The following is a 27848-nucleotide window of genomic DNA, read 5'->3' as shown; positions in this document are numbered from 1 at the left end:
TTAGGACAGCCCCTTGTCAACTAGACAATTCCTACCTCAGTCTAAGTGTAACTTCCTCAGGAATCCTTCTAGTCACCTCCCCCAACCCCCGCTCCCACCAACTAGCCCACATTCTGCTACTATAAACATCTTTTACTTCTCCTTATAACTAAGCACTATTTCCTTCTTGTTGATTTCATTTAAATGTATGGTTTGTTCAAAAAGGCTGAAAACAAATATTTATCATGTCTGTGACATACAGAAGCTGCTGTTAGAATAAATCCATCCTATCCCCTCTTTTTAATAAATACAGATATCAAAACAATCCTGATCAAATATTCTTCATCATTTTTATTATAAAAAGTTTCTAACTTAAAGCAAAGTTGAAAAGTTTTACAATGGACACCCACATATCCACCACTTCAATCCTAGCATGAATATTTTACTATATTTGCTTTATTTCATACCTACCTATTACTCTATTCATCCATCAATCCAAGTAATTTTTGGATGCATTTCAAAAGAAATTGCAGATATTGGTATACTGTCCCCTAAATATTTTGGCATGGATATCTTTAAAGTTATTTTACTTTTGTGGTAAACTCTATGTACAATGAAATTCACATATTTCACTGAGTTTCCTAAGTGCATACATCTGTGTAACCCAAACCTCTCCCCAGCATGGCAATCAGGGTGTTTTTTTTTTGTGGCTAGTGGATAGAGGGAGGCAATCCGTTTTCTTACATGACCTCTAAAGCAAGCATCAGGGAGAATGAGATAGAAAGAGGGAAAGAAAGGAAAACAGGTTGACCATATCATCATTTCTCTCTTCTTTCTCTTTCTCTCTCTCTCTTTTTTTTTGGGTGGGGGGAGGCCAATGCTGGCTGGTACAGGGATCCAAACCTGTGACCTTGGTGTTACCAGCACCACGCTCTCCCAAGTGAACTGACTGGCCAGGCTTTAAAATTTTTTCTTTCTTTCTTTCCTTTTTTGGGCTGCTGGCTGGTACGGGGATTCAAACCTGTGACCTTGGTGTCATAAGGCTGTGCTCTAACCAAATGAGTTAACCAGCCAGCCCTTCTCCTTTTTCTTTTTTTTTAGGGGGATGGGTGGGAGGGGGGGGACAGCTGGCAGGTATGGCATCTTTTCTAATTGAACTTTGCAAGTTAAGCTGTATCACTGTCTCTGTGTTCTATTTGTTGAGGGGTCCAGTTTCAAAGGAAGAGACATAGACTATACCTCTTGGTAGCAAATGTATCAAAGAATGTGCAGACATGTTTATAACAATAAGTTTCTCAATAATCCATGTAAGAGGTAATGAAAGCCTAGACAGGGCAGTGGAAGGGGAAGAAGAGGTTGAATTATGGATAGATTTTAAAGATAGATGACAGGATTTGCTGGTTGACTGACTGTGGGCGCAAAGGTAAGAGAGGAGTCAAGGATATACAGCTTTTGGCCTGAGCAGCTAGGACAGTGGGTGGGGGTCTGACGAAAGTGGGGGTAGGAGCAAATTGAAGGGGAAGATTGGGAGCTCAGATTAGGGTCTACAGAATTTGAAATGTCTTTTAGACCTTTGGGTGGAGATGGTGAGCAGGCAGCAAGATGTAGAAGCCCAAGGTTGAGTGGCCAGGTCTAGGCTAGACAGAAATTCGGGGACTATCAGAATAGAGATGGGGTTTAGAGCCATGAAGCTAGACAAGAACACCTGGGAGTGAGTGTAGATAAAGAAGTCAAAGCCAGGGCCCTAGGACATGCCAAAAGTTGACAGGCTGAGGCACTGAGGAGGCATGACCAGAGAAGCAAGGAGAGGGGTTCTGGAAGCAGGGGAAGAAAGTGCTTCAAGGAAGGAGGGATCAGCTTCACCAAATGCTGCTGCTGGGACAAGCAGGATGTGGACTGAGGACTGACCACTGTCCAATACTATGATGACCCCATTAGCTTAATGCCAGAGGACGGTCCCTTTGGTCCCATCTGAGCCAGGAGGCTCCACTCCTGAGTTGAGAGTCAACTAAGGTGGGTCCTGGTCTTGCCTGAAGTCTTGCCTGGAACCCTCCCCATCCCCCCTCAAAGGAGGATGAAACTGGAAAAGAGATTTTGCTTCAGTGGTCAGGAAAGAGGGGGAAGGGGGAAGGGGCAGAGCCATGGGGGGGGAACAGAACCATGGGGATTGGGGGTTTGGGAGGGGGGCATATTTCTTTAAATTAGCATGACCTTTTGGCCTTTTCAAAACAACCCCTTTTTCAGAGATAACCAGGAAAATAGAATTCATACAATTCAAAGTCGTCTGGCCTCAAGGGAGGCTCCTTCTCTCGTAGCCGCCTCCTTGGGGACCTGGGGAGCGACCTGGCTGGAGGAGGCCAACCTGGCTGGAGGGGGCCAAGATTCCGGGTCTTTGGTGTGGTCCAGCAGGAGGAATAATCGTGAGTCCACTTTCCTGGAGGTAAGCCAGGGGAGTAGAGGCTGGGATATGTGCTCAGGATTAGGGTCTGGGGCTGTAGATGGGGTTTTGGGAAAAGGGCTCAGGAGGGCTGGGCACCCAAGGGGAGTCTCAGAGGATTCAGGGGCCCAGGGTTGTACATCATGGTGATGGAGGGTCACCTTTTCTGCCGCCGCAGCTCTGCCCTCTGGGCTCTTAGCACCTGCAGCATGGTGTCGTCCTGGAACTCGCTGCCGTCGGAGTCTGGGGGGAAAAGAGCAAGCTCAAGGGGCCTAGACCCAGGGCTGGACCACCACCCAGATTCGGGGGGCGCCAATGTTCGACTCACCTTCAGCGGCCTCCAGAAGTCTAGCGGCCTGGCAGAGCAGGTCCTCTGAGGGGGCGTGGTGAGCAGCGGGCGGGGGCGTGGCTACAGCCTCGAGCGACCCCATCTTGAAGGTGGGTGGTGGGGCCTTGACGAGCGTGGAGGCTTCCTCAGATAGAGCGGGTGGGCCCTTGGGCTGCGGATACCCGGCTTCAGCGGAGGGAGTGGCCTTGCCCTTCCTCAACCCCACTGGGCGGGACGTGGCCTTGGCTTTCGGAGACTCGGCCTTAGACTGACAGTGTGATTTGGCTTGAGGGGGCGTGACCTCTGAGCGAGGAAGCATAACCTTGGCTTGTGGGTGTGTGGCCTTTACTTTCATAGATTCAGCCTGGGGTGGAGGCAGGCTCTGGAGGAGAGGGGGAGTGTCCTCCAAGTTGTCAGGGAACAGCCGGGCTGTCACTACCTGGCCCAGGGCACCCCTGAGCTGCGGGTCAGGCCCCTCCTCAGCTGGCGTGACTTGCCCAGCAGCCTCCTGGTGTGGGGTTCTGCCCCTCCGAGGCTGGGGACCCAGCCTCTTGGGCTGGGCGGAACTACTTGGTTCAGGGGTGGACGGGCCCTGGGGGACGACAGGGGGCGCGGAGATGGAGGCCGATGTTGCCGGGATGGAGTGTGGAGGAATTAGGGTGGAGGTTGGTGGCGTGGGAGGAACAGCCCCGAGAGATACCCAGGGACTGGACTGTGGGGCCCAGAAGAAGCTGTGGGGGCTGGGGGCCCAGAAGATGTGTGGTGAGAACCCTGGGGGAATAGGAGGCCTCTCTGCATTGAAGGCCTCTGGAGGATCAGGCCGGGCCAAACTGCCCCACAGTGGGACGCAGTTAGGCTGGGTGCTGTGGGAACCAAGGGTCTCCGCAGGGGCAGCAGAGGTCTGTAAACAGATAGAAAGAGGGATCTGAGAGTCAGAGAAAGAGGGTGGAGGGTACTCAGTCCCTCTCAGGCTCTCCCTCCAGCATCTGCAGGATCCTTCCTCCCCCAACTCACCAGAGTGGTGAGGACAGGGGTCCGGGACTGCACCCAGGTTCCGTCACCCTCGCCTCTTTGAGCCTGTTCAAGCTTCCGCTGCTGCCGCCACTGGTACAGAATATCATCCTCTGGCCGAAGTGGTACCCGGGAGGAGACAGGAATTGGAACAGGGGTGGGGGCCTGGGCCGGTGCCTGGGCTGCTGTGGGGGAAGCAGAGGAGAGAGGGGTGAGGCAGGGGCCAGGGTGATCAACAAACCAACAGCCTGCACACATACCTTTCAACTGTACCAGAGGGTTATTCAGACAGGCTGTCCAGATAATGTCCCAACTCCTCTCTGGAGTGAGAAGTGGGGAAGGGGGCAAAGTCAGAAGTCAAAATCAGAGAGTACTCCTGGGCTTCTCAACCTGTCCTCATTCAGCTTCATTCATTCAACAAATATTTATTGAGCTCTTACTATATGCCAGGCACTGTTCTGGGCACTGGGGTTATAGCAGTGAATAAGACAGATTCTCTAGAATCTGCCCACTTCTGTGCCACCACCCTTCCCCTTGGTCCAACCCCATTCACCCCACCTGTACTATCACAGTAGCCTCCTTCCTGGTCTCCCTACTCTCCTGTCCTCTTAATCTGTTCCCCACTCACAGAGGGAGCCTGTGAACACCTGAGTCAGATCAGGGCTTTCCTGGTTAAGAACCTCCCCTCACTGCACCTCTCTCCTGGTAAAAGGCAAAGGCCTTTGCACTTGTGGTTCCCTCTGCCTCGAATCTTCTTCCTTCATGTATCACAGGGTTCACTACCTGGCATCCTTCAGGTCTTTGCCCAAATGTCACCTTCTTAGTGATGCCTTCCCTGGCTACCCCACTCAAAATTGCAACAACCTCCAGTCCTACCAGTCCCTATCCTCTGTCCTGTTTCATTTTTCTCCTTAGCACTTACCACCTAACATACTAAATATCACACTTCTTGACTTTATTGTTCGTCTCTCCCTCCGCAATGCCAGCTATGTAGGGGCAGTGGTTTTTGTCTGTCTTGTCTATTACCACAGCCCCTGTGTCAAGAACAGGATCTCATGCAATCAATATATGTGGCACGAATGCAAAATAAACTGTTTATTGTGCTCCATCCCAGTGCCCAGCCCTGTGCTGAGAACATAGCAATGACTAAGGGCAGGGCCAGGTACTGTCCTCAGTCCAGTGAGGCAAACAAACATCATTTCCATCACCCAGAGAATCATTTCATAAATCATGATCAGTAGAGCTAACATTATCTTTCGGAGGCCCTACCATCTGATGCTGCACAAAGGAAGGCGGGATCATCCCAGACCTCTCCCTTCCCCTTCTCCCCTAAATCCTGCTGTTAACTTTCAAACCTGGCTACTTCTCTCCACTCCATTCTGTTCCTCTGGCCAAACCACCAGTGTCTCTCTCTGGGTATTGACAGCAGCCATAATGAGTCTCTTAACATCCAAGAAAAATCATGTCCTTTCCATGCTCAGAACTTTCCTGTGGCTCCCAGTATTAATAACATAACAATCAAATGCCTCACCATGTCTACATGGCCCAATGTAATCTGACCCCTGCCCACCTCTCCCACCTTATGCCACACTACTCTCATCCCTGGCTCTAGCTTTTTCTGGCCCATTGTCTGCCCCATGCTCCCTCCCACTTGAAGTCCGTTGTACGTGCTGGTAGGCTCTTGTCCATCTCCACCTTTATCATTCAGGTCTTCACTGAGATAGCACCACCTCCAGGAAGCTCTCCCTGACTTCCCAGCTCCACAATCCTATCCTACATGTCCTTCATTTCTGCTTACATTTCACATTTGTTTGTATTCTCTGCCCCACACCCACTATGCTGTGAGGACCCTGAAGGTGGGAACATGCATGGTTGGTTTGCTGTGGAATCCCCAATCCTGCTCACAGGCCTTCATATACAGTAGGATTCAATGTTTGTTAAATGAATGAATGAATAAATTTAACTGCAAACAACCCATGAAATAGGTACTAGTTTTATCTCCATTTGACAAATGAGAAAACTGAGGACCAGGAGGGAGAGGTGTAAAGGTGAAGCTTGGAAAGAGTGAAGAATCAGACAGGCGGGTCCTTGGGCAGGATCACATGACATGCATGAACACCTCTGTTTACTTGTAGGGACTTGCAGGAGCCCTGTTAGACCCAGATAACATCTATCTTGTACACTGCAGCCAAGGACCTGGACACAGAGTAACAATAACAACAATATTAAACCTGGTCCTTAATCCCATCTCTGAAATCCTGAGAGTTCAGCCATTTGCATATTTTAGCAAAGTCACATGGTATGTCCAGCATAGGCATGGGTCTGGGGCACTACACCAGACTCAAATGCATTAATATTTAGTTGAACCATATGAAATTGCCAATATTTGGTGGCTGGCCAGGGTGGGGATTTGAACACTTGACCTTGGTGTTATAACACCATGCTCTAACCAACTGAGCTAACTGGCAAGTCTTTGAACATTTTTGACTTACAGAAACAAAAATTTCATATGGTTCAACGTAATATATAACATAGCAAAAAGTATAAATATCCACCCTAAATGAGATCAATATAGACTATAAATAGTTCTTTAGGTCAGATTTTGCTGTCAAATCAGGGTGGTGCAAAATTTGAAAAAGCCTTCTGACTTTTTTTTTTGGCAGCTGGCTGTTATGAAGCCTTCTGATTTTGGAGCAATAGCAATTGTTAACAGAGCTGTGCTAAGTGCTTCCCATGTATTCACTAACATAATACCCACAGGAAAGGAATACAATTATTATGGCTGTTTTACAGTTGGGGAAACAAGACCCAGAGAGGCCCAAAGTCTTACAGCTGATCAGTGGCAGAGCTGGGGTTTGCACCCAGGCTGCTCTCAATCCTTGCCTCGTGGCACTTACCAGGTCTCCTGGGGCCAGAGCCCTTACTGGAGTCAGGGGTGAAGGTCATGGAGAAAGGAGAGAGGTCATCAGAACTGATGGGGAACGAGAAGCTGCTGGCATCACTGGGGCTGAGGGAGGAGGAGGAGGTGGAGGTCTTGCTGCAGGGAGAAGGCAGAAGTGAGGCAAAGTGGGCTCACCTGGAGCTGTAGGAGTGGGAAGGATGATGGGGGTGGCGGAGGCACCTGCGTTTGAGCAGCTTGGAAGCTCTGCTTTGTAGGCTCAGCATCTCCAGGTCCAGCAGGGATGAGTTCCATGTGTTGAGGTTCTGCAGGGTGAGAAGGGTCAGAGGCCAGCTCCCACCCCAAAGGCTGTTGGGAAAGGGGGTCTGGACAGGGACCTAGAGTGCAGGTCTCTTCCCCACATGCCATTCAGAATCTGCTTCTCTTCCTCAGGGAAGAGAGACCCGGTTTTTCTCTTTGGATCCACAACGTCATGTGCAAGTCACTGCTGTTGGAGAATGACTGACCTCACCTTCCTGACCAGAGCTGACTAATCAAAATATTCTATCCTGTGGTTCACACTGACTGGCTCAAGGATGAGCAAATGAGAGTGAGCCCTGGTGATTTGGATGGAGCTACTGGAAAGCCCCACTTTCTACTGGAGTAAATAAGTAAGTACCATGGGAGCCTAGAATCACTGGGGGCCATCATGGCTACTGTGAGGGGAAAACCCACTTGAGATTGAGCCCCACAAAGAACAACACAGAGCTGAGAAGGTGGGCTCCTCCCAACATTGTTCAACCACCTGGATCCAGTCGTGCCCGAAACCATCAACTTTTAGATTTCTCAATTACATTAGCCAACAAATTCTCCCTTTTTGTCTAAGCTTCTTCAAATTGGGGATTCACTCTAAGTCTGTCCCGTGGCTGGTGCTGTCAATTCAGGCACACAGGTTGGGAGTGGATGGGAATGTCACCTGCTTTATTTCCTGAAGGGGAGCCATAGCCTGGGATGTGCTGGCCATCTTGGCAGGAGTTGGAACTGCTGTACTGGGTCTTCCTTCTGGTTTGTTGGCTCCTGCTAAGAAGCCCCAATTCAGTTATGAGGGCCAGGAGGAGTGGCTCCTGGGGTCATTGATCAGGAAAGGTTTTAGGCCAGGGGGTGAATGGGACTGAAGGAGGTACCTGCTGCAAATTGACTGCTGGGGTCTGGAGACTCAGCCTGCAGCCACCAAAAGTCAGCAGGGGTTGGGCCTGCAGGCTGGCGTTCCTCTCGGCTTGTGGGCTGAGCCTGGCGAAACCTGTTTATATACCTGTGAGCATTGGGGGATAGGAAGTGAGTGGAGTGAGGAGAGTCAAATAAAAATACCAATAATAATCATAATAGCCAATGTTTATCAATTACCATGGCAGAGCCTGTTAGTTATCCCTCCATATATGTTTCCTTTATTACATAGTAATGTAATTTTTAGCTAAGCACAGAGCTACTCTTCTATAGACTACACTTACCAGGTACCCTTGTAACCTTGTGGCCATGTGACTAGGTTCTTGACAAACGGTATGAGAAGATGTGATTCTAGAAACTCAATGTGGGGCTGACCACTTGGGAGAGTGTGGTGCTGATAACACCAAGGCCATGGGTTTGGATCCCTAAGTAGGGATGGCCAGTTAGCTCACTTGGGAGAGCGTGGTGCTCACAACACCAAGTCAAAGGTTAAGATCCCCTTACCAGTCATCTTTAAAAGAGAAAAAAAAAAAAGAAACTCAATGTGGCTGGAAGCCATATTGGTCCATGAAAGAAAGGGCAACAACCTAGGGATGAGAGAGCAGCAAGGTAGAAGGAATCTGTGTCCCTGACACCTCAAGTAGGGGCTGCCATCTCAGCCCTGGTTGCTTCTGTTTGGACTGTTAGGTGAAGGAAAAATAAATACTATTTTCTTTAAGCCACATTTGGGACTCTTTATTTTGGCAGCTGAACATGTGTCCTACAAATCCAAGTGCTCACTAAGTGACAGGCATTATTATAGATCATTACATATAGTAACTCACTGAAAGCTCAAAACAGCCCTAGGGAATATGTGCTATAATATCGTCAATATAGAGATATTAGAAACCAAGGCCAATGTCATACAGAGAGTAAGTGACAGAGCTGGGATTTGAACCCAGGCAGTTTAGCTTCAGAGCTCTTAATAACACGTTGTTGCTTTGCGTTGCTTCGCCCCCCACTGATTTGTCACCTCACTCCCCCTGGGTGACGGAGATGCAAAAGATTACTTAAAGCCCATCTCTACTGAGCAGTGAGAGGCCCCGAAGTGGTTAATCTCCCTTTAGGATGCTCAAGCGAGAGCCATCCCTTCCTTGGGATATTAACATTGAATTGGGGTTCTCTTCCTGCATTTATTTTCCAGACCAGGAAGTTACAGGAAGAGACAAAGATGGGGTTATAGTTTAACAGTATAGGCTGGTAACTTTCAGTGAAACAAGCCAAATGACATTCCAGTAAGGCAATTAAGTGGTCCTATCAACAAGTTTGATCTTAGCAAACATTCCTTCTTAACAGCAATTTCTCAGTATCTTTACATAACAATCAGTAACTAGTATGTCTTTGAGCCAGCAACCTGCTGTGCCACAATCCTTATCTTGCAACAGAGACTTATAGCCTGAGGGAAATTTCCTGTCCTTGCAAGGTCAATATTTGAAACTGCAAGGCTTTGGAAAACCAGGCCCTGTGAAGTACATATGCTTTTTAGTATATTCCACAACACGTGAAGTGCTTGATCCTAAAAGAGTGCTGCATAAACAGTTCTAGCTATGATGATTATTGTGTAATGCCTTCTCCACCCCTCTAACCCAGGGCTTTTCTAACCCTTTTTCCCCAGGGCTGCTGGTACTTACTTGGCCACCACAGAGTCCCCGTTGTCAATCAGAGTGGGTGGTGGGGAGGCTCCCATCTGTCCCTCAGTGGTGCTGGGTGGGGAAGGGGTCCCTGAACTGGATGGCCAGGACTCCTCAAACAGCTCAGGGGAATTGGGACGTGTGGCTAGAACCTTGGGAGCTTGTGGGAGCCTCGATCTCTGGGACCTGGATGGGCTCAGGGTCTAAAACCGGGGAGAGCACAAGAAGAAAAAGCGAAGTCTGAGGGGTCATCCTTGTAGGGGAATGAAGACACACACGAAGTTTGGGGATGGGGAGAAAGAACCATCTATTTATTAGGTCGTATGAGAACCCTTTTTTGGCTGCGCCCCATCATGGTGCTGGCTACCCTTCTCTTCTGCCTTTTTCCTTCCTGCCGGTGCCACAATACCTTCCCACCGGCGTGAATCACGCGCCAATCAACGCAGGCTCCCTGCTCCTGGCCCCTTAGCAACATAATCCATCCAATCCCCAAATGCCCCGTGTCCCCTGTAAACCTATCAACTCTCTTCTAACCCTATAAAACAGATGTACTCGCTAAATAAAATCGAAACTTCTCTGGTGAGCTGCCTCATCCTTTCATTGGTGCTGAAACCCGGGAGGCGGGTTTGTCCACTGTGGGCCCCATCTCCATCTCAACCAAGGCAGCTCACCCTCATCCACCTTTTCGGGCGCTGGCTCTTCGCACTCACCACCGTTTCCACTCTTGGGTAAGTCTCCCTTATAGGGCTGCCACCCTCTTCTGGGCTACAGGGGAGCAGTTATCGACCAACAAGGCTCCGGCGCCCTTAAGAGATGTAAACTTACACCCCATTAAGACCTTTAGGGTCGTGGCAGTCCCTCCGGCTATCCACTCCCTTCTCTCCAGGAGCCTCTGAGCGTGAGGGTTCAGGGTGGAGGCTCCTTTCTGCTTCTCTCTCTCTCTCTCTCTGGACGCTAAAAAGGTTTCCAAAAATCCTAGTACTAGGTTCCTCATGGCCTCCGGCACTGTGCCTCCTGGGAGCTTGAAGTGTGGGTGACGACCCTCACTCTCCTCCTAATCTGGTTCCTATAGAACCTCCGTGGCTCACAAACTCCTCGGGGGATGCCTCCTGGATTTTGCTGACCCACTTCTGGCCCGAGGATTCATTTCCTTGTTTTCTCTTTTTCTCTTCCTCTTGATTTCCTTATCTCTGTCCACTTCACAATGGGAGCCTCCTCATCCCTTCCGGAAACCTCGCCCCTCAAATACTAACTCAGAAACCTTACTGTACTCTCCCTTATACCAGATATTAAGCCAAAGCTCTTAATCAGATTTTGTACTCAAGATTGGCCCCAGTACCCCCTGGACAACCAAAACCATTGGCCTTTTGAGGGATCCCTACACCCAGACCTCCTTCGCGACCTTTTTAACTATTGCCAGCACCTCAAAAAGTGGAAGGAGATCCCCTATGTCGAGGCCTTTCACCTCCTGAGACAAAATACCCTCCTACTTTCTTTTTTTTTTTTTTTCCGTGACCGGCACTCAGCCAGTGAGTGCACCGGTCATTCCTATATAGGATCCGAACCCGCGGCGGGAGCGTTGCCGCGCTCCCAGCGCAGCACTCTACTGAGTGCGCCACGGGCTCAGCCCTACCCTCCTACTTTCGATCCTGCAGATGAACCACCCGCATACCGCCCACCTCCCTCCGCTCCCACTTCCCCCTCTGCCTCAGTTTCCTCTCCGCCATCTTCCATTTCAGCTTCCCCTTCCACTCCAATTCCCCAGCTGCCCCCCGTTTCCCCTCCTCCCGCAAAACCTTTTAGTCCTCCACTGACTAGATCACAGGGGCTCCCTCCAGTCCCTCCCACTATTGCACCGCTTCGAGAGGTGGCTGGCCCAGAAGGGGTAATCAGAGTTCATGTACCTTTTTCCATCTCTGATCTCACACAATTAGAGAAGAAACTGGGCTCCTTTACCACTGACCCCACCACCTATGTTAGGGAGTTTCAGTGGATCCTGCAGGCTTACAGTCTAACACTCTCCTTCCTGAGGAGCGAAGGCGTGTATGGGAATTGGATCGCTTGGTGCAGGATTTGTGCCTCATTAACTCCTCGGTCATCCCTATCCATCCCTTAGTGCCCAATGTCTATACCCTCCTTTCTAACATCCCAGCCACCACAACCCATTTTTCGGCTTTGGATTTAAAGGATGCTTTCTTCTCTATACCTCTAGCGCCAAGCTCTCAAGATATTTTTGCTTTCACTTGGACTGATCCTCACACCCGACACTCCCGACAATTTACTTGGACTGTTCTCCCACAGGGATTTCGGGACAGTCCTCACATCTTTGGCCAGGTTTTAGCCCAGGATCTCACTGATTCTTATGCCAACCACCCCGATTCCATGCTTCTTCAGTATGTAGATGGCGTTCTCTTGTGCAGCCCCTCGTGGGAGCAATCTCAAACAGATACTGCTCACCTATTAAATCACTTAGCTAATAAAGGATATCAGGTCTCCCCACATAAAGCCCAAATTTCCCAGTCAATGGTAACCTACCTCGGCTTTCTCCTTTCCCCAGGGAAAAAGTCAATTACGCTTAATAGAAAACAACTTCTCATGGACCTTCCCATTCCCCAAACAAAGGCTGAAATATTGTCATTTTTGGGATTAGCTGGATACTTCAGAGCCTGGGTCCCAAATTATTCCCTCCTGGCCAGACCTCTGTATAACCTAACTAAGGGTCCCCCTGATGAACCCCTACTCTCCTCCCCCCGCCATCCCTTTTTAAAATTGCAACAGACCCTTGTACAGGCGCCAGCACTCCATCTCCCTGATCTCTCTAAACCTTTCTTCTTGTACATCCATGGGAAGGGCGGACAGGCACTCAGGGTGTTGGAACAAAATTATGGACCCTCCTTTGCTCCCGTAGCATACCTTTCTAAGCAGTTAGATCCCACTGTCCATGGATGGGCACCCTGCATAAGGGTCCTAGCCGCCGGACAGCTCTTACAAAAGGAGGCATACAAATTAACTTTCGGGGCACCATTAACTATCCTTTCCCCCCACCACTTAAAGGATCTCCTGACATACAAGGGACTTCAATCCCTCCCTCCGTCCAGGGTTGTTTTGTCCCTTCTCACCTCCTTCCTCGAAAAACCTGACATCACCTTTCTTCCGTGCCCCCCCTTAAATCCTGCCACTTTACTTCCCATACCTTGTCCTTCAGGTATAGGCACCCCTTCCCAGGATTGCCTGGAGGCCCTAGAAAACTTCCTGCCCTGTCACTCCTCTATTTCAGAAGGACCTCTCTCTCATCCCGATTACATTTGGTTTACGGATGGTAGTTCTCTCAGACAGGACTCTGCCCATTATGCAGGATATGCCGTAACCTCGCTCACCGAAATCATAGAAGCCAAACCCCTACCCCCAGGCACTACCAACCAACAGGCTGAGCTTATAGCAGTTACAAGAGCCTATATTTTAGCCCAAGGTAAATCCCTCACGCTTTACACTGACTCCAAATATGTTTTCCACATCCTGTTGTCCCATGCTGCTGTGTGGAGGGAACGGGGCCTACTCACCACAGAAGGAAACTCAATCACTAATTCATCCCTTATCACCAAACTTACAGAGGCCTCTAGTCTGCCCATCTGGCTAGGGGTAGTTCACTGCAAGTCTCATCAGAAAGACAACTCCCCTATCACACAGGGCAATTCCAGGGCCGATGCGGCTGCACGAACAGCGGCCATGAACCCCGAACATAACCCTGCTCACCTTTTAGCCGCCCTCACTGACATGCCCCCCGCAGACAATACGGCCCTGTTCCAGCTTCTACATGCTCTCTTCCACACTAGTCCCCTTTAGATAAAGCCCTCCTACAGGAAATTTCCCTTACTTGTAAAGTCTGCCAGCACACTAACCCCAACACTCCTTAAAAACCTAAACCTTTCCCCTCCCACCAGGCCAGAGGTCACACACCTGCAGCTGATTGGCAGGTGGATGTCACTAACATGCCGCCTGCACGACACACCAGATATCTCCTAGTGTTCGTAGATACCTTCTCTGGATGGGTAGAGGCCTTCCCCACATCTAATAAAAGGGCTATTACAGTGGCGTCCATCCTTCTCTCTCAGATTATCCCTAGGTTTGGAATGCCCACTTCATTACAGTCAGACAATGGTCCTGAGTTTCTCTCTCAGATTACCCAGAAAGTTTCCCAAGCTCTCTCTTTTCAGTGGCACTTACACTGTCCCTATTGTCCCCAGGCTTCTGGAAAGGTAGAGAGATCCAACAGAACTCTTAAAAATATTGTAACAAAATTATCCTTAGAACTACACCTGGACTGGGTTCAGCTACTCCCGTTGGCCTTACTCAGGATAAGGGCTCTTCCAAAAAAACACTCTCTGTTGTCTCCTTTTGAAATAATGTACGGGTGTCCCCTCTTACCTCCAGGGCTCACTCCCTCACAGGGTCCAATACCGCCAGACCTCAATTTACCTCTCCTTTTCCATCTCCGCTCTGAACTTTGGAAATTTCAAGATTGGCTTCTTCCTGACCCTGCTTCCTCTCAAAACTTCTTGCCTCTCCACCCTGGACAACTAGTATATTATAACTCCCCGGAAGAAAAAGGACCTCTCACGCCCAAGTGGGAGGGCCCCTACCCAGTTATTCTTTGCACCCCTACAGCCGCCAAACTCTCTTTACCTGGTAACAGTTTTACTCCCTGGATTCACATTTCTAGATTAAGACCAGACACCCGGAACCTCGTCCCCACCGGCATCCAGGATATCTCAGAAGAGTCCCGAGGCTCCCCTCCATCTACTCCTTCTCCCTCTTATTCTTGTACTCCGGACCCATCTAATCCCCTGAAATTGCGATTTTCCCGCATTCCTGCCCCTCCTCTCATCAACCACAAGGATGCTCCCTTTTAGTATTCTTAACACTTTTAATATCCTCCTCCTCTTTCTCTTTATACTTCTTCAAAGTTCCTCTTCTTCTCCGTCTTATGTATGGAGATTTAAGGTGAGAGAGTCATACACACACAAAAAAAACCACCAAAGTCACCCATTTGGCCGCTACTGCGGACTGCTCCATCAAAGGCTGCTCCGAGGCTGTCACTATCACTCTTTCCAATTCCAAGTTAATTAAACAAGCCAACCGCCCTTACCTTTGCTTCCTCTGATCAGACCCGCGATTACTGCCGCTGGTGGCCTGACACCTATGGCGGCTGTCCATATTGGTCATGTAAGATCCACTGGGGGTTAGGGTATATGGGACAGCCTACTGGTAGTTGATTTTTTCAGTGTGGTGGCAAACGACAGTGTTCTTTAACCCTCCAGGACCCATGGGGGAGCCGATGGGCTACCAGGGTCCTTGCTTCTGTTTACTGTAATGGCTATGCTTCACACCCCTGCGGAACTTTTGAAATATCCCGTGAGCATGTTCCTCTTCACAACCCTATATCTCTTGTCTCTACAGACATAAAACATCATGAACAGAACATCATATCCTCTTTAGAAAATGCCCCTTCCCTTCATGCCCCGGGCTCCCCTATATATACTTGGTTACAGATCATCTCCGATACCCTGTCCTTTTTAAACCAGACTATTCCATCCATTTCCCCCGGAAATTGCTTTTTGTGCACCTCCTTGGCTCGCCCCCTGTTTGCTGCTGTCCCAGTCAACACCGACTCACTCCTTCGTCCAAACCCTTCCCAGGCCCCGCTTCCCTCTTCACCCCTACCCAATGTTCCTTTGTGGGAGCCTGAGGACGGCAACCACACCCTCCTCCCTAGAACACGCCTTTGTGGCCCCACTATTTACAAATCTTTCAATGACCCCTTTTGCCAATACAGTCTGAACCTCACAAATACTACTCATGCATTGCCTGGAACCTTTTTTTGGTGCAATGGAACCCTTATCACCACTTTCCTCCCCAACATAACTTCTTCTTGCCTTCTCGTAACTATTGTTCCCCAGCTCACCGTATACACCAGCTCAGAAATGTTTCACCTTCTTAATCCCCCAGACCGACAGAAAAGAGCGGCTTTCCTCCCTATCTTGGTTGGTATGTCTTTAACCATTTCCGTCGCCAGTGCCGGCCTCTCGGGAGGAGCCCTGGGCCACTCTCTGTGGGGTGTCGAAGATATTAAATCCAGGTTAGAAAGGGCCCTCATGTCCACGGCAGAATCTCTAACCTCCCTACAAAAACAAATAACTTCTTTGGCCCAAGTGACCCTCCAGAACAGGGGAGCCCTTGATCTGCTCACAGCGGAAAAAGGTGGCACCTGCCTCTTCCTAAGAGAAGTATGTTGTTATTATATTAACGAATCGGGTGTGGTAGAAAATAACATCATTAAACTCACTGAATTAGCTACCAGCCTGCGTGCCCCACCCGACTCCAGCCCATTCTCCTCTCTAATGTCCAACCCTCTCCTAACCTGGGTTTGGCCCATCCTCGGCCCCCTCTCTGTAATCCTCCTGGTATGCCTTTTTTTTTTTTTTTTTTTTTTTTTACCTTTTATACTCAAGTTTTTACAAACCCAAGTGGGCAAAATTTCTAACCAGACTTTTAACCAGCTTTTACTTAGAAACTACCAACTCCTAGCTACTGATGAACCCTCCGCCTCTTCTCAGAAACTCCTCACCACATGCTGATGAAACATACAGGACGTGATGGATTGCCTTCCTAGATGCCCTTTCCTCCGACGCCTGGCTACCACACCCGGTTTTTGCACATCAGGAGTGGACTCAACAGATTATCGACTTATGGCTGCAGGGAACTTTCATTCATTTCACCCCCCAGGAGGTTCTTCTATATTCCACCATATTATGGGGTCTCCTGACCATATTCCTCCTTGACACTCCAACCCCTTCCCAAACGACGCCCCCTACCAGCAGGAAGTAGCCAGAGAGAGAAAAGGACGTCGCCCCTATTCTAGCAAAAAGGGAAGAATATTAGGTCGTATGAGAACCCTTTTTCGGCCGTGCCCCATCATGGCGCTGGCTACCCTTCTCTTCTGCCTTTTTCCTTCCCGACGGTGCCACAATACCTTCCCGCCGGTGCCACAATACCTTCCCGCCGGCGCGAATCGCGCGCCAATCAGCGCAGGCTCCCTGCTCCTGGCCCCTTAGCAACATAATCCATCCAATCCCCAAACGCCCCGTGTCCCCTGTAAACCTATCAACTCTCTTCTAACCCTATAAAACAGATGTACTCGCTAAATAAAATCGGAACTTCTCCGGCGAGCTGCCTTGCATTTGTGCCTCATCCTTTCACTATTAATCTCTCATCCCCATTTCTCATTACATGTCTTCCTACCCTCTAGTAGTCACTCCCTTGCTACTGAGCTGGAGTTCAGCACTCTCTGTGGGGTGTCCTCACCTCAGGGCACCAGGTCTGGCTTCGGGATGGCCAGTAGTGATTTCGGCCGAGGGGAGCATCTCCAAAGGGACTGTCTTGAGTGGAAAAAACTGGCAGGCTGCAAGGGAAGAGTGGGGTTGGCAGGCAGCACATGGTCACTGCAGCGTGGGGAGGGGGACTGAGAGGAAGGCAGAATCAGACAATTTCCATGGATTCCTGGAAGAGATGGACTGTAATTCCCTTGAAACACAGCTAAACATTCAAGATAATGATAGTGGAGGCACGATTCCCATGAGCCCTTGGAACAGTCTTAAAAGAAAACCCAGGAACTGGTAGCCGGTGGTTCTCAACTCTGGATCCAGTCTAGGAGGGGCCTTTTAAAATTAAAGACGCGCGGTTCCCACCCCAGACCAACATAATCAAAATATCCGTATCTTTTTCGCAGCATCCCAGGTGATTTCGAAGTGGAGCTCAGGTTACGAATTGCGACTGGACCCTATCACCGTACATTTCCCTTAAATCCTTGGGGATGCTAAGAACTGTAGGTGGACTACAATTCCCGTGATTCACTGGGCTCCGCCTAAGCGAGGAAAGTTCAAAACAACACCCACGAGTGTCTGGAGGCAATTTCAAAATAAAAAAACTCAATTCCCAAGTTGCCCTTGGACGACCTTAGCGGAAAGAATCCCTGAGGGCAATTCAGAGAGCGGAATATAAGACGTTTATGGGACCCCCGGGATGGTGAAGTCCAAGGCTGGAACGGTCAATGGCTGTGGAGCATCTTGGGAGTTGTAGTTTCAATGCGGTTGAGCTCGAGAAACTCCGGACACGAGCAAATCTGTCCCTAGGCTGTGTTGCCCTCACCCTTGGTCCATCCCAGGCCTCCTGTGTCCCTGGAAGAGGGATAGTCCTTACCTGCGGTCCATCCCGCATCTACCTCAGCGATTTGGTCTGCTGCACTACTTCACCGGACAGATCCCGCGTGCATCTTTGTCGCTTAGCAATACCCTATCAGCCCCACCCCTCTCTGGGAGTGCCGCGCAAGAAGAGAGCGGCCTCCAGGAAGACCAATGATAGAGAAGAAAATAACAGTAACTGGTAAAGTGTCCAAAGGGAGGTGTCTCACGACTGGCTGTAACGCCGGGCTGCCTGAGAGGGCATGTTTGATTGGAGAACTTGTAGCGTGCAGCAGTAATTGGCAAGACCGTAGACCAATGGAAGGGATCTGATCTCAAGTACCCTAGCTCTGCTGCAGTCCACTTTCCAATCGCCCTCCCTCTTGCTCTAGAAGTCTCATCCCGACTCCAGTCTCTCTTTCTTTCCTATGCGGTGACAAGCAGGCAGTCTGTCCCCTCTCTAACCGCCATTTCTTCATCAGTCGAGCCAGTCAACCTGTCCTCATGGTCATCTAACCACTTCTCTTTTGCTGCAGGAGCAGCTGGTTGCACCATGTGCCAAGCCTGGGCTCCTGGCCGAGGTAGCGGGATCAAAATGAGCTATTTCAGGCCCCGGCGCGCGGCCCCCGGGGGGCCAGCCTGGACTGTTCGTGCTCGCGCCCCCTGGCCGCTGCGCACGCGAGGCTGAGTCAGAGGCACAGAATTAGGCCCGGCCTGCCAGGGGGCTGGGCTCTGGGCCCGACTGAGGATGGGGGTAGGGTCTGTTCAGTGTCCTCCTGACAGCCTGGCCCTGCTACTGCATTTTCCAGGAATGTGCTTCTAAGACCTCCATCTGCGTCATCAGAACTGCCAGCGGGGCGGGAGTGGATTAAAGGGACTGGAAACTTTTCAGTGGGTTTGGCGGGCCCTGGGTCCTAATCTCCGCTCTGTTCTCCCCACGCTCGCAGGGCTGTGCCTCCTCAGCCTTAGTTTCCCTTTCGAGAAATTGAGGAATCTTAATGACACCTCTCAGGCAGGTTTGCCAGGCATCCAGCAGGCGCTTAATAAATGGCCAAGTCATTGTTGGGGTTTCTAAATAAGGCTGTACTAATGGCCGGATCTGGCCCTGGTCCCAGTGTCCCCGGGCGGCCCTCCGAGGGGCCGCACGGGGCGCACTATAAATCGGCCTCTGCAGACGCAGGGGCACTGCAGGGCCCAGGGCTGCAGCGGCGGAGCAGGATGGAGATCCCGGTTCCTGTGCAGCCGTCTTGGCTGCGCCGCGCCTCGGCCCCGTTGCCCGGACTTTCGGCGCCCGGACGCCTCTTTGACCAGCGCTTCGGCGAGGGGCTGCTGGAGGCCGAGCTGGCTGCTCTCTGCCCCACCGCGCTCGCCCCCTACTACCTGCGCGCACCCAGCGTGGCGCTGCCGGTGGCCCAGGTGCCAGGCCTGGGGAGGGGCGGTAACTCGACCATTTCTAAGAGCATAGGTCCAGGTCACCCTGAGGGGAGTGAGAGAATGCCCGTTGACTTTGAGCGTGGTGGACAGTCCGACCACTCAGAGGGGCTTCTGAGTATGGAATCTCAGAGACCGGGTTACTGAAGCGGGTGGGAGGTCCCCGTCTCTCGTTGAGCGGGGAGGGGCCGGGGGAAGGGTGTGTTTGTCTCTAGCTATGAGGGGAGTGGGAGGGCTGGGCCACTGATGGGATGGGAATGGTCACTCTGAGGGGAGTCTTGGTAACTGAAGGAGGCTGGTGACCCAGAGAATCTGGGGGAAAAAGGCGTTTTGGGGGGAGTGCGGGTGGGGGTGTGGACAGTGTCGCCGAGGGGACGGAATGTTCTGTTAGTCTTGGTGAAGAGAGTTTGAAGACTGTGTGTGGTGACCCGATGTCCCCTAGAGGGGAGAAAGGGTCCTGTGACTTGGGGCAGGGGGGCCTGGCCACTCTGAAGTGGGAGAAGGGTACCAGTAACTGCTGAGGGCGCCAGAGGTCCCATGATCCGAGTGGGAGGGTAAAAATGACTCTGGAGACTGAGGGAAGAGGCATCTTGGATTTCGGGTGGTGGTGGGGAATAAGGGCCCTGGGGGCTCCGAGGGGTAGGGAGCTGGGAAATCGTGCCCCGGGGACAGGGTGACTCTGGAGTCGTTGACACTGGGGAAGGGGGCAGGCCTCCTCATCCTGTGAAGGCGGAGGTCCCTGACCTTGCGGAGACGGGAGCCTCGTCACTAGGTGAGAAAGGAATCCCGGTTATTCTAGGTGTAGAGGTCCCTGGTGACTCTGAGTAGGAAAGGGGACTCCTCAGCTCCGGAGGTCAGAGTCAGCCATAGCACCGGAAACAGCGGGGGTGGGGCCTTGCTGGGGCCGGGGCACCGCGCCCCGCCCCGCCCGATGACAGTCCCGCCCCGCGCCGGCTGTGCGCAGGTGCCGACGGACCCCGGCCATTTCTCGGTGCTGCTGGACGTGAAGCACTTCACGCCGGAGGAAATTGCTGTCAAAGTGGTCGGCGAACACGTGGAGGTGCATGCGCGCCACGAGGAGCGCCCGGTGAGCCCGCGCACGGGGGCGGGGCCAGAGCGCGCAGACTCGAGCGGCAGGCCAGAGGGGCGGGGCACCTATGGGGGGCGGGGCACCTATGGGGGGCGGGGCCGCTCAAGCCTCTCTCCTCTCCAGGATGAGCATGGGTTCGTCGCGCGCGAGTTCCACCGCCGCTACCGCTTGCCGCCTGGCGTGGACCCTGCCGCCGTGACGTCCGCGCTGTCCCCCGAGGGCGTTCTGTCCATCCAGGCTGCACCAGCGTCAGCCCAGGCCCCACTGTCGCCACCGGCTGCCCCCAAGTAGGGGTCTGGACGCGCCCGAACCCCGGGAGCTGCCTCAGGTTCCCTTTTAAAGCCGATCTGACTCCGCCCAGCCAGATGTCCCAAGCGCGCCAAGACCGTCCTCCCACCCAGTTCGGGATCCAGCCCTGACCCCTCCACCCTAGCCTCAATGACTAAACCCTTCCACTGACAACCCCACTTTCACACCCCAGCCCCAATACCTCCCTAGCTTCCAGACCCTGCAAGCATTACCCTGACCCTCAGCCTACAGCATCTCACCCCCACTGACCCCATCTTCCTGGTGTGTATCTCTACTCAAGACTCCTTCTACTTCCTTCTGGCTCCTCTACGGAGACATCTCTACATCTCATTTCCATCCCTTCCTCATTAGACACCAGATTATGGTGTAGACAGCCCTGCCACCACCCCAGGCCAGTCAGGGATAATCTCTTCACCCCCAAATGTCCCAGACTGCAGAGACCTCCCATTCCAGACCATCTAGGCCTGGTCCCAAGATCCTGGATCCTTCCCTTGCAACCAAATACTCTACTCCCCACCCCCCACCCCCAGCCCATTTTCTGACTTGAAACCCCAGCCACCACTTCAACCCTTTTCTGACCATCACCCTAGGATACCTAACCTAGGCCAACCAGGACTCCCAACTGCAAACTGTACACACACCCTACCCTCCCAACCTCCCCAGACTCCTGCACAGATGTCCCAGGCCCCCTCCCAAACTCTAAACAGAACCCCCCAGTCCCTTTGTCCTGACCCCCAAGTCTCCGCCAGATATACTAGGCAACCCACCTTCCACACTGCTCTTATCCCTCAAGACCTAACCAAGCAGCCACTCTTTCACTCCCTACAACCTTTTTCCCTCTTTGAATTCCCTGCCACCCTATCTACACACACATACACACACACACACACCACACACACACACACACACACACACACACACACACACACCACACACGCACGCACGCACACACACACACACACACACACACACCCGCCACTCCTATCTAGGCTCATTCCCGCAATAAATGTGCTAGAGCTGTGCCAACTGCTTTATGTCTGGGCCGGGAAGGATGGGCTGGAACAGAGGCCAGAGTGGAGTCAAGGGATGTTTACTGGGGTGAGGGGACCTGGGAACATCATTGTCGCTCGTACATCTCCCGTAAGATCTTCATGCTTTCTGAATAACGAAGCTGGTTCCGATGAGATGCCTCCTTCCACCTAGGGAAGTACAGGAAGAACTAAGCAGTTGCAAGAGAGGCCATGGGGGGAAGCAGGTTGGGGGATGCTCACCTCTGGCGAATGCGTTTCCAGCGCTGCATGTTGCGATAGATGAGTGTGGAGGGTGAAGGCTCAGGCTCGGAGGGCTGGGTGGACAGAGAGGCTGGGCTGGGTGGCAATGCCTGAGCCCCACAACATATGTCCCCTACACCTGGGCTAGCTTTGCATACCCACCTCATCATCATCAGGGGTGCCCTGGGTCTCAGGCTGCAGTGGGGATGGAATGCGTGATCTACAGGCATCTCCGGGTGGCCCAGGGGCTGTGGGTGGAGGCAGCTTGTACACATCACGACTCTTGCTGTTGGTGGCTTCTGAACCCTGGGGACACAAGGGCCCCCCCACCAGGCCCAAGACAGTCAGAGCAGAGGACTGGGAGTACACATTTCATACCTCCTGCCTTTCTAAGCGACAAAGACATGAGGGTTTCACCAAGGGACCTGTACTTAGAGGAGTCATGTCTGAAGGGCATAACCAGCCTAGGGGTCAGTTCTGCCCGCCCCAGAGACCCCTGTCTTCTCCTGTCCAGCCCAAGGATCCCCATCTATACCTGTCAGCCCAGGGGTCATATCTGCCTGCCTCAGGGAATCCTGTCTAGGAGATCATATCTGTGTTACCTAGGGACCCACTTCCATCACTCCCCAGGCCAGGTGGCCATATCTGCTCTGGGGAGCCCTATCTACCCTTGACAGTCCAAAGGGTCATATATGTCAGTCCTGTGGATCCCCATCTACCCTCAGGCCAGATGGCTTACAGACCCCATTCATCTCTGCCCAGCCCATGGGAGTCCTCATCTGCTTCCCCAGGCCAGGTGGCCATATCTATTTGCACTATAATCCCTGTCCCACCCCTCAGGTCTTAGGGACTCCTGACTTTGGAGGTCACATCTATCTCCCCAGGGGAAGCCTGTTCCCTCTCTCCCCCAGCCCAGGGGAGCCATGTCTGTCTGCCCTAGTGACCTCCATTCATACCCCTGCCTGACGGTACACATCTGTGTGCCTCACCTCATCCATGATAAATTTGATGGACACAAGGACCTGTACCTGCCTACCCCAGTAGCTCAGGGAGAGTTGCCTTGAGCCTGTCCACCTGTTGCTCTCCCTGGCTGCTGGGCTGTAGGATGGCCCACCACTCATCCTACCTCCTCATCCTCAGGCAGTGGGGGCAGTGGTGAGCTGGGTGAACGTTCACGCTCGCGTACTGAGGGGCTGTTGCGCATCCAGGCACGGCAGATTGGGTACAGTGGTGTGTTCTCACTGAACTGGGCCAAGTCCACGCTCCGGTCGAACAGCTTGATCACATACGTGTCTGGGATGGTGAGGGAGGGAGGTATGTGAGCATCCTCATGTAGCCCCCTGGCTCCGTGCCCACGCTCTAGGGCCACTGCCTACTCACTGGATCGCTGCAGCCCTCCCTCGGCCAGCCCATCATCCATTTCCCTCCTCTTCTTCCTCCGCTGGTGGGGGAAACGGGCAGATGGTCTGTGTGAGGAGGGGAGTGTCAGGACCAGGGCAGGGACTGGGAACCTCTCATCAGCTGGCTGGGAACCCTGCCACCTTACCTTTTGCCAGTGACTGTGATGGAGCAATCCCTGTGGGAGAGACAGGGCATCAGCAGGCTGACTTGCAAAAAAATGCCTGCTCAAAACGTCCCAAAGGGCACCCTTAGGGATATAGGGATCAAGCCTGAGATGTTCAAATGAACCCTACCTACCTCTTGGGCCTTGTGTCCCACCCACATCCCTGGTGCTCTAGGTGTCAACCATGAGGGGACCTAAGCTGCTTCTGTCACAGGGTCTTTGTATATGTGCAGTGACTAATACTGTGATAGAGGAAGCACAGGGCACAATGGTCAGAGCTTGGCTGAGAAGTTACCCACTACAAACTCTTGGGTCCAGATCCAATAATAATAAAAAAAAAAAACTTACTTATTGTGGGTGTCTGTGGGGGTTTTCCCGGCTTCTTCATCCAGACGCTCCCTGGTAGCAGAACAGAACTAACTGTTGGCTCAGGATTCCATGGGCTTAGAGTGGGTAGGCACTGAGTGGCCTCCCCATTAAGCACCTTTCTCCCAAGTCACCATCTGGGTTCCCATCTAGATCCACCAGGGATCAAAGGGTCCAACCTGCCTGGGCCCCCAGCCCTGTGACCCCATGCTGGACCAGGTTCCAACCTGTCCATGTGACTCTTCTCTAGCAGACACTGCAGAACAGCATCCAATTGGTTCCGGGCTTTGGCCATCTCCAGCTCTGGGGGAAGAAGGTTTGAAGCAGGAGTCAGTTCCTAGGCCCCAGATAGGTGGGCAGCTGACTGGGTGAGGAAAAGGCCTGTATATCCTCTACTCCAGCTATTCCTGTGGCCAGGTCCAGGCATGCTGAAAGGAGGCAGTGGGCAGAGACTGCTGAAGTGATGAGCAAGAGCTCCGAGTTCCAGGGCTGTATCACATATCACTGTATGTGATATGTGACATGAGCAAATCACCTCACCTCACTGAACCTGTTTCCTCATCTTGAAAATGGGTCTCCAAATGATACCTCCCTGCTAGGACTGTTGCAAGGTTTAAATAAGCTTATGTTGTGTATTAGTCTCTTATTAGGATGGGAAAATAATAGGTAACATGTACAGAGTGCTTACTATGAGCCAGGCATTGTTCCAAGCACATCACACGTTGAGTTCTCACAATAACCCTTGGCAGTAGGTATGATTTTTATCCCCATTTTACAGATGCAACTGAGGCACAGAGATGTTAAGCCACATGTGCAAAGTCTCACAGTGAAGAAATCCCAGAGCTGGGGATTTGAACCCAGGCCATCTGGCTTCAAAGCTGAAGTTAAAAGGTAGAGGCTCAGACTGGGTACAGAATCTGGCCCCCAGACATGATTTGTTTAGCTGAGGCAGTGATGTTGTTTTAAGTCTGAATTAAATCTGAATGAGCTGACAATATTTAAAAATGGGGAGATTTCATCTAAAACATCCTTTTTTGGCTTTTTTTTTTCCTTCCAGGAAATGAGATCTAGACCCACCTTCCTGCATGTCACAGGTCCTAACTGGCCATGTCAACCTGTGTGTTTGCCTTCCTTCATCAGAAAACGTAAGGAAGTGATGATGTTATAAATATTCTCCTCTCCCCCTTGTGGGGTGTTTGCTCTCCTTTTCCGACTAGTAGGAACTCTGGACCCCAGTGCTCTGAGCCTGGAGAGACACTTACTAGCCTTGGTACTTCCTGAGGAGATCAGAAGACGCAGGGATTCCCAACATCACTCAGAGGAGAGACAGGAAGAGGGCAGGGAGTAGGAGCAGCTGGGATTGTAGTAAAGAGCCTTGAGCAGGAGCCAAGGGTATGGATCATGCCCATTTCTCTGTCCCCAGCTCCAGCTTCTCTCCTGAATCCCAGACTTGGGGATCCTATGGCATCCTATACACCTCCTCCTGGATATCACTCAGGCTCCTTTTACCCACTGGATCCCACACTGGCCTCAGTGTTTTCTAAAGCTACCCCTCTTGGACTGGACGGTTAGCTAAGTTGGTTAGAGTGTGGTGTCATAACACCAAGGTCAAGGGTTCGGATCCCTATACTGGCCAGCTGCCCAAATGAAACCAAACCAAAAAACTTATTCCTCTTTCTGGACCCCCCGTCCCCCAAAGGCGGCCCCACTGTCCCCCTTTCTCTCCCTGGGCCTCGCCATGGACACCTCTCTCCCTCCCCCACCCCACCAACCCCATCACCTGTTTACTCAGCCTCCTGAGTGTCTCTACCACCTACCCCATCCCTGTTCTGCCTACCCTGATAGTGTTTCCTGCTCCCTGGGCTCCCAGCCTCAGTCTCTCCTTCTGATCCATGCTCCACAAGGTGGTCAGAGGAATTTTCCTAAAAAAACCAAACTGACCCTGATCTTCCTCTGTTTAGAATCCTCAGACTCCATAGTGCCCCAGAGTGGAGTCTGCAATCCTCAGTTTGGTGTTCACAGTGCTATCGCTTTCCCCCCACCATCATTTGTGGTCAGGTCCCCTTCGCTTTCCATCCATGATTTTTTGGAATTTGGGGAGCACCTCTATTAACTCACTCCTGGTTTCAAAACCCTCCCTTGGCTCCCCATTTCCCTCAGAGCAAAAGCCAAGGTCCTCATCTGTGCACGACAAGATATGTTCCACTCACCTACAACCTCTTTGCCTCCATCTCCTCACACTCTTCACCTCACTCAAACTGCTCCAGCCATACTGGCCTCCCTGCTGTTCCTTGACCATGACGGACAACGCTTCCACCTTGGGGCCTTTTCAAAGCTATTTCCTTTGATGAACTGTTCCCTCACATATCCTCATGGCTCTCTCCCTCCCACTCCTGATTTCATCTCCTCCCGTTTTGTTTTGTTTTAATAACACTTATCCTATCTCACATCCTACATCATTTTACTATTCCGTGCCCCTCCCACTGCCCTTACCATTCCAGTCCTGGGTTACCATCAGCTGGGCCCCAACCCAAAATGACTTCCTTTCTTAGCTTCAGTTTCTCCATCTACCACACTTCCTACTTCCTAGGATTATTGGAATATAGTTATGTGAGGATTAAGAGTCCTTGTACTTCAGGGTAACAGCACAATGACCACTTATGACCACTGCTGGAAATGGGGAAATGGGGAAACTGAGGTGGATACAAGAAAAGGGCCCTTCTCAGAGTTACCGGCTCGGGATCCTCATGTCTTACCACAACACACTACCCGAGCCACCAACTTTCAATCTCAAAGCTACTGCGAGTACAGACCGGGAAGGTATGAAGGTGGCTGCAAACGCTCGATGTCTGACATAGCAAGTCAGAAGGGCTGCAAGAGTCACGTAGTCCGCCTATTCGCGAAAATCCTGTCTGTCAGGACCTTCATACCCTGATCTGCCTAGTGCTCCCCTACAGGCCCCAGACCTCAGGGTCCTCACCTGATTTCTCCACTTTCACCTTCACGGGGAACATGGTTTGGGTCCAGGGTCTGGCTAGCTGGGTCAGAGGAGCCCCAAAGAGCCAAAGGTCACAAAGCAAGGCCGGAGGCGGACGGGGAGAGGTCAAAGGGGAGCTTGGTATGCTGCCGGTCTTCCAACCTGAGCACTGTCCAGACGCAACCGCCACCACCGCTGCCACCTCCCTTCTTCGCCTTCTGTGGGAGGTCCCCTTCGGCAGTCTCTTATTTCTATTAGTCAGAGCAGCCGTCAATTTGGCACCCTGGCCAATTGGCAGCTGCCGCCATCGGGTTTCAGGCTTAAGTCCCTCCTTTCGAGGGGGGGTGTCCCCGTTTCCGGTAACAAACCAAAGATTACCCAAAGCTCTTTCTGGGAGTTGTAGTTCTAGCTCCAAGACTCAATCGGAATGACAGCTCCTGAGCCGCGCGGGGCATGGTGGGACACAAACGATCGGGCATGGAGAGCCTTCTCGGGACTCGTAGTATTAGGTTTGAGTAACACGAGTTTAGCTATTTACAGGATTTAACTGACCGTGAGAGCCCCCTAGTCCGTAAGAGGAAGACTGGTATGGATTTAGGCTGGGTTCCCTCCTACTGAGCACTCGCTACATACCTGCTACTTATTAATCTCTTTTCAGGCACAATTTATTTAGCAAATACGGTAGGACCACAGGACCAACTGTGGGACTTGAGCATCCCCGGATTTTGGTATCTGTGGGTGCAGGGGGAAGTGGTGGTCCTGGATAGAATCTTCCGCGGATACTGAGGGACAACTGTATTTATTAATGTACCAGGCACTTAGGACACTGCAGTGAACAGAACAAACAAAAATCCTTGCCCTAACGGGGCTTATCTTTTAGAGGACGGAAAATAGACAATAAACAAATAAGTAAAACACTTTAAGTGAAATGTGATAGAAGAAAGGATGTAACCGGAAAGGGACATAGGGAGTATCAATTTAATTCCGTGGGGAATTAAATTTTAAATAGGATGGTCAAGGAAGGCTTCTTCTTCTTCTTCTTTTTTTAAAGATGACCGGTAAGGGGATCTTAACCC

The 27848-nt window shown here is 51.5% G+C and overlaps 3 protein-coding genes across 6 annotated transcripts; 1 reads left to right on the top strand and 2 right to left on the bottom strand.

The window, feature by feature from the left end:
- Nucleotides 1-342: 342 nt before the first annotated feature.
- PROSER3 (proline and serine rich 3) lies at nucleotides 343-18420 on the bottom strand. 3 transcript variants are annotated; one of them, XM_063113046.1, is made up of 11 exons: nucleotides 17784-18420; nucleotides 16890-16986; nucleotides 9528-9730; nucleotides 7818-7945; nucleotides 7610-7713; nucleotides 6832-6959; nucleotides 6653-6678; nucleotides 3759-3940; nucleotides 2745-3645; nucleotides 2578-2659; nucleotides 343-2413 (listed from the first exon to the last, which is right to left on the bottom strand). In XM_063113046.1, the coding sequence occupies exons 1-11, from the start codon at nucleotides 17792-17794 to the stop codon at nucleotides 2254-2256; spliced, it is 2022 nt and encodes a 673-aa protein (XP_062969116.1). In that variant the 5' UTR covers nucleotides 17795-18420; the 3' UTR covers nucleotides 343-2253. The 3 variants fall into 3 exon arrangements, with proteins under 3 accessions (XP_062969116.1, XP_062969114.1, XP_062969115.1); XM_063113044.1 differs by having other exon boundaries at nucleotides 6653-6792; nucleotides 6877-6959; XM_063113045.1 differs by having other exon boundaries at nucleotides 6653-6792; nucleotides 6877-6959; nucleotides 7610-7710.
- A 517-nt stretch (nucleotides 18421-18937) lies between these two features.
- On the top strand, nucleotides 18938-21616 carry HSPB6 (heat shock protein family B (small) member 6). Its single transcript, XM_063113049.1, has 3 exons — nucleotides 18938-19180; nucleotides 20160-20282; nucleotides 20409-21616. The coding sequence occupies exons 1-3, from the start codon at nucleotides 18983-18985 to the stop codon at nucleotides 20574-20576; spliced, it is 489 nt and encodes a 162-aa protein (XP_062969119.1). The 5' UTR covers nucleotides 18938-18982; the 3' UTR covers nucleotides 20577-21616.
- A 52-nt stretch (nucleotides 21617-21668) lies between these two features.
- On the bottom strand, nucleotides 21669-26958 carry LIN37 (lin-37 DREAM MuvB core complex component). Of its 2 annotated transcripts, none has more exons than XM_063113047.1 (9): nucleotides 26776-26958; nucleotides 24023-24098; nucleotides 23778-23828; nucleotides 23412-23441; nucleotides 23246-23331; nucleotides 22992-23158; nucleotides 22028-22171; nucleotides 21866-21939; nucleotides 21669-21793 (listed from the first exon to the last, which is right to left on the bottom strand). In XM_063113047.1, the coding sequence occupies exons 1-9, from the start codon at nucleotides 26807-26809 to the stop codon at nucleotides 21712-21714; spliced, it is 744 nt and encodes a 247-aa protein (XP_062969117.1). In that variant the 5' UTR covers nucleotides 26810-26958; the 3' UTR covers nucleotides 21669-21711. The 2 variants fall into 2 exon arrangements, with proteins under 2 accessions (XP_062969117.1, XP_062969118.1); XM_063113048.1 differs by lacking the exon at nucleotides 26776-26958 and adding an exon at nucleotides 25633-25713.
- Between the last annotated feature and the right edge of the window lie 890 nt (nucleotides 26959-27848).

This window comes from Cynocephalus volans, chromosome 10 (genome assembly GCF_027409185.1).
Source record: "Cynocephalus volans isolate mCynVol1 chromosome 10, mCynVol1.pri, whole genome shotgun sequence".
Lineage (NCBI taxonomy): Eukaryota > Metazoa > Chordata > Mammalia > Dermoptera > Cynocephalidae > Cynocephalus > Cynocephalus volans.
The sequence above is the reverse complement of the archived record's forward strand: the minus strand, read 5'-3'. Positions and strand labels throughout refer to the sequence as shown.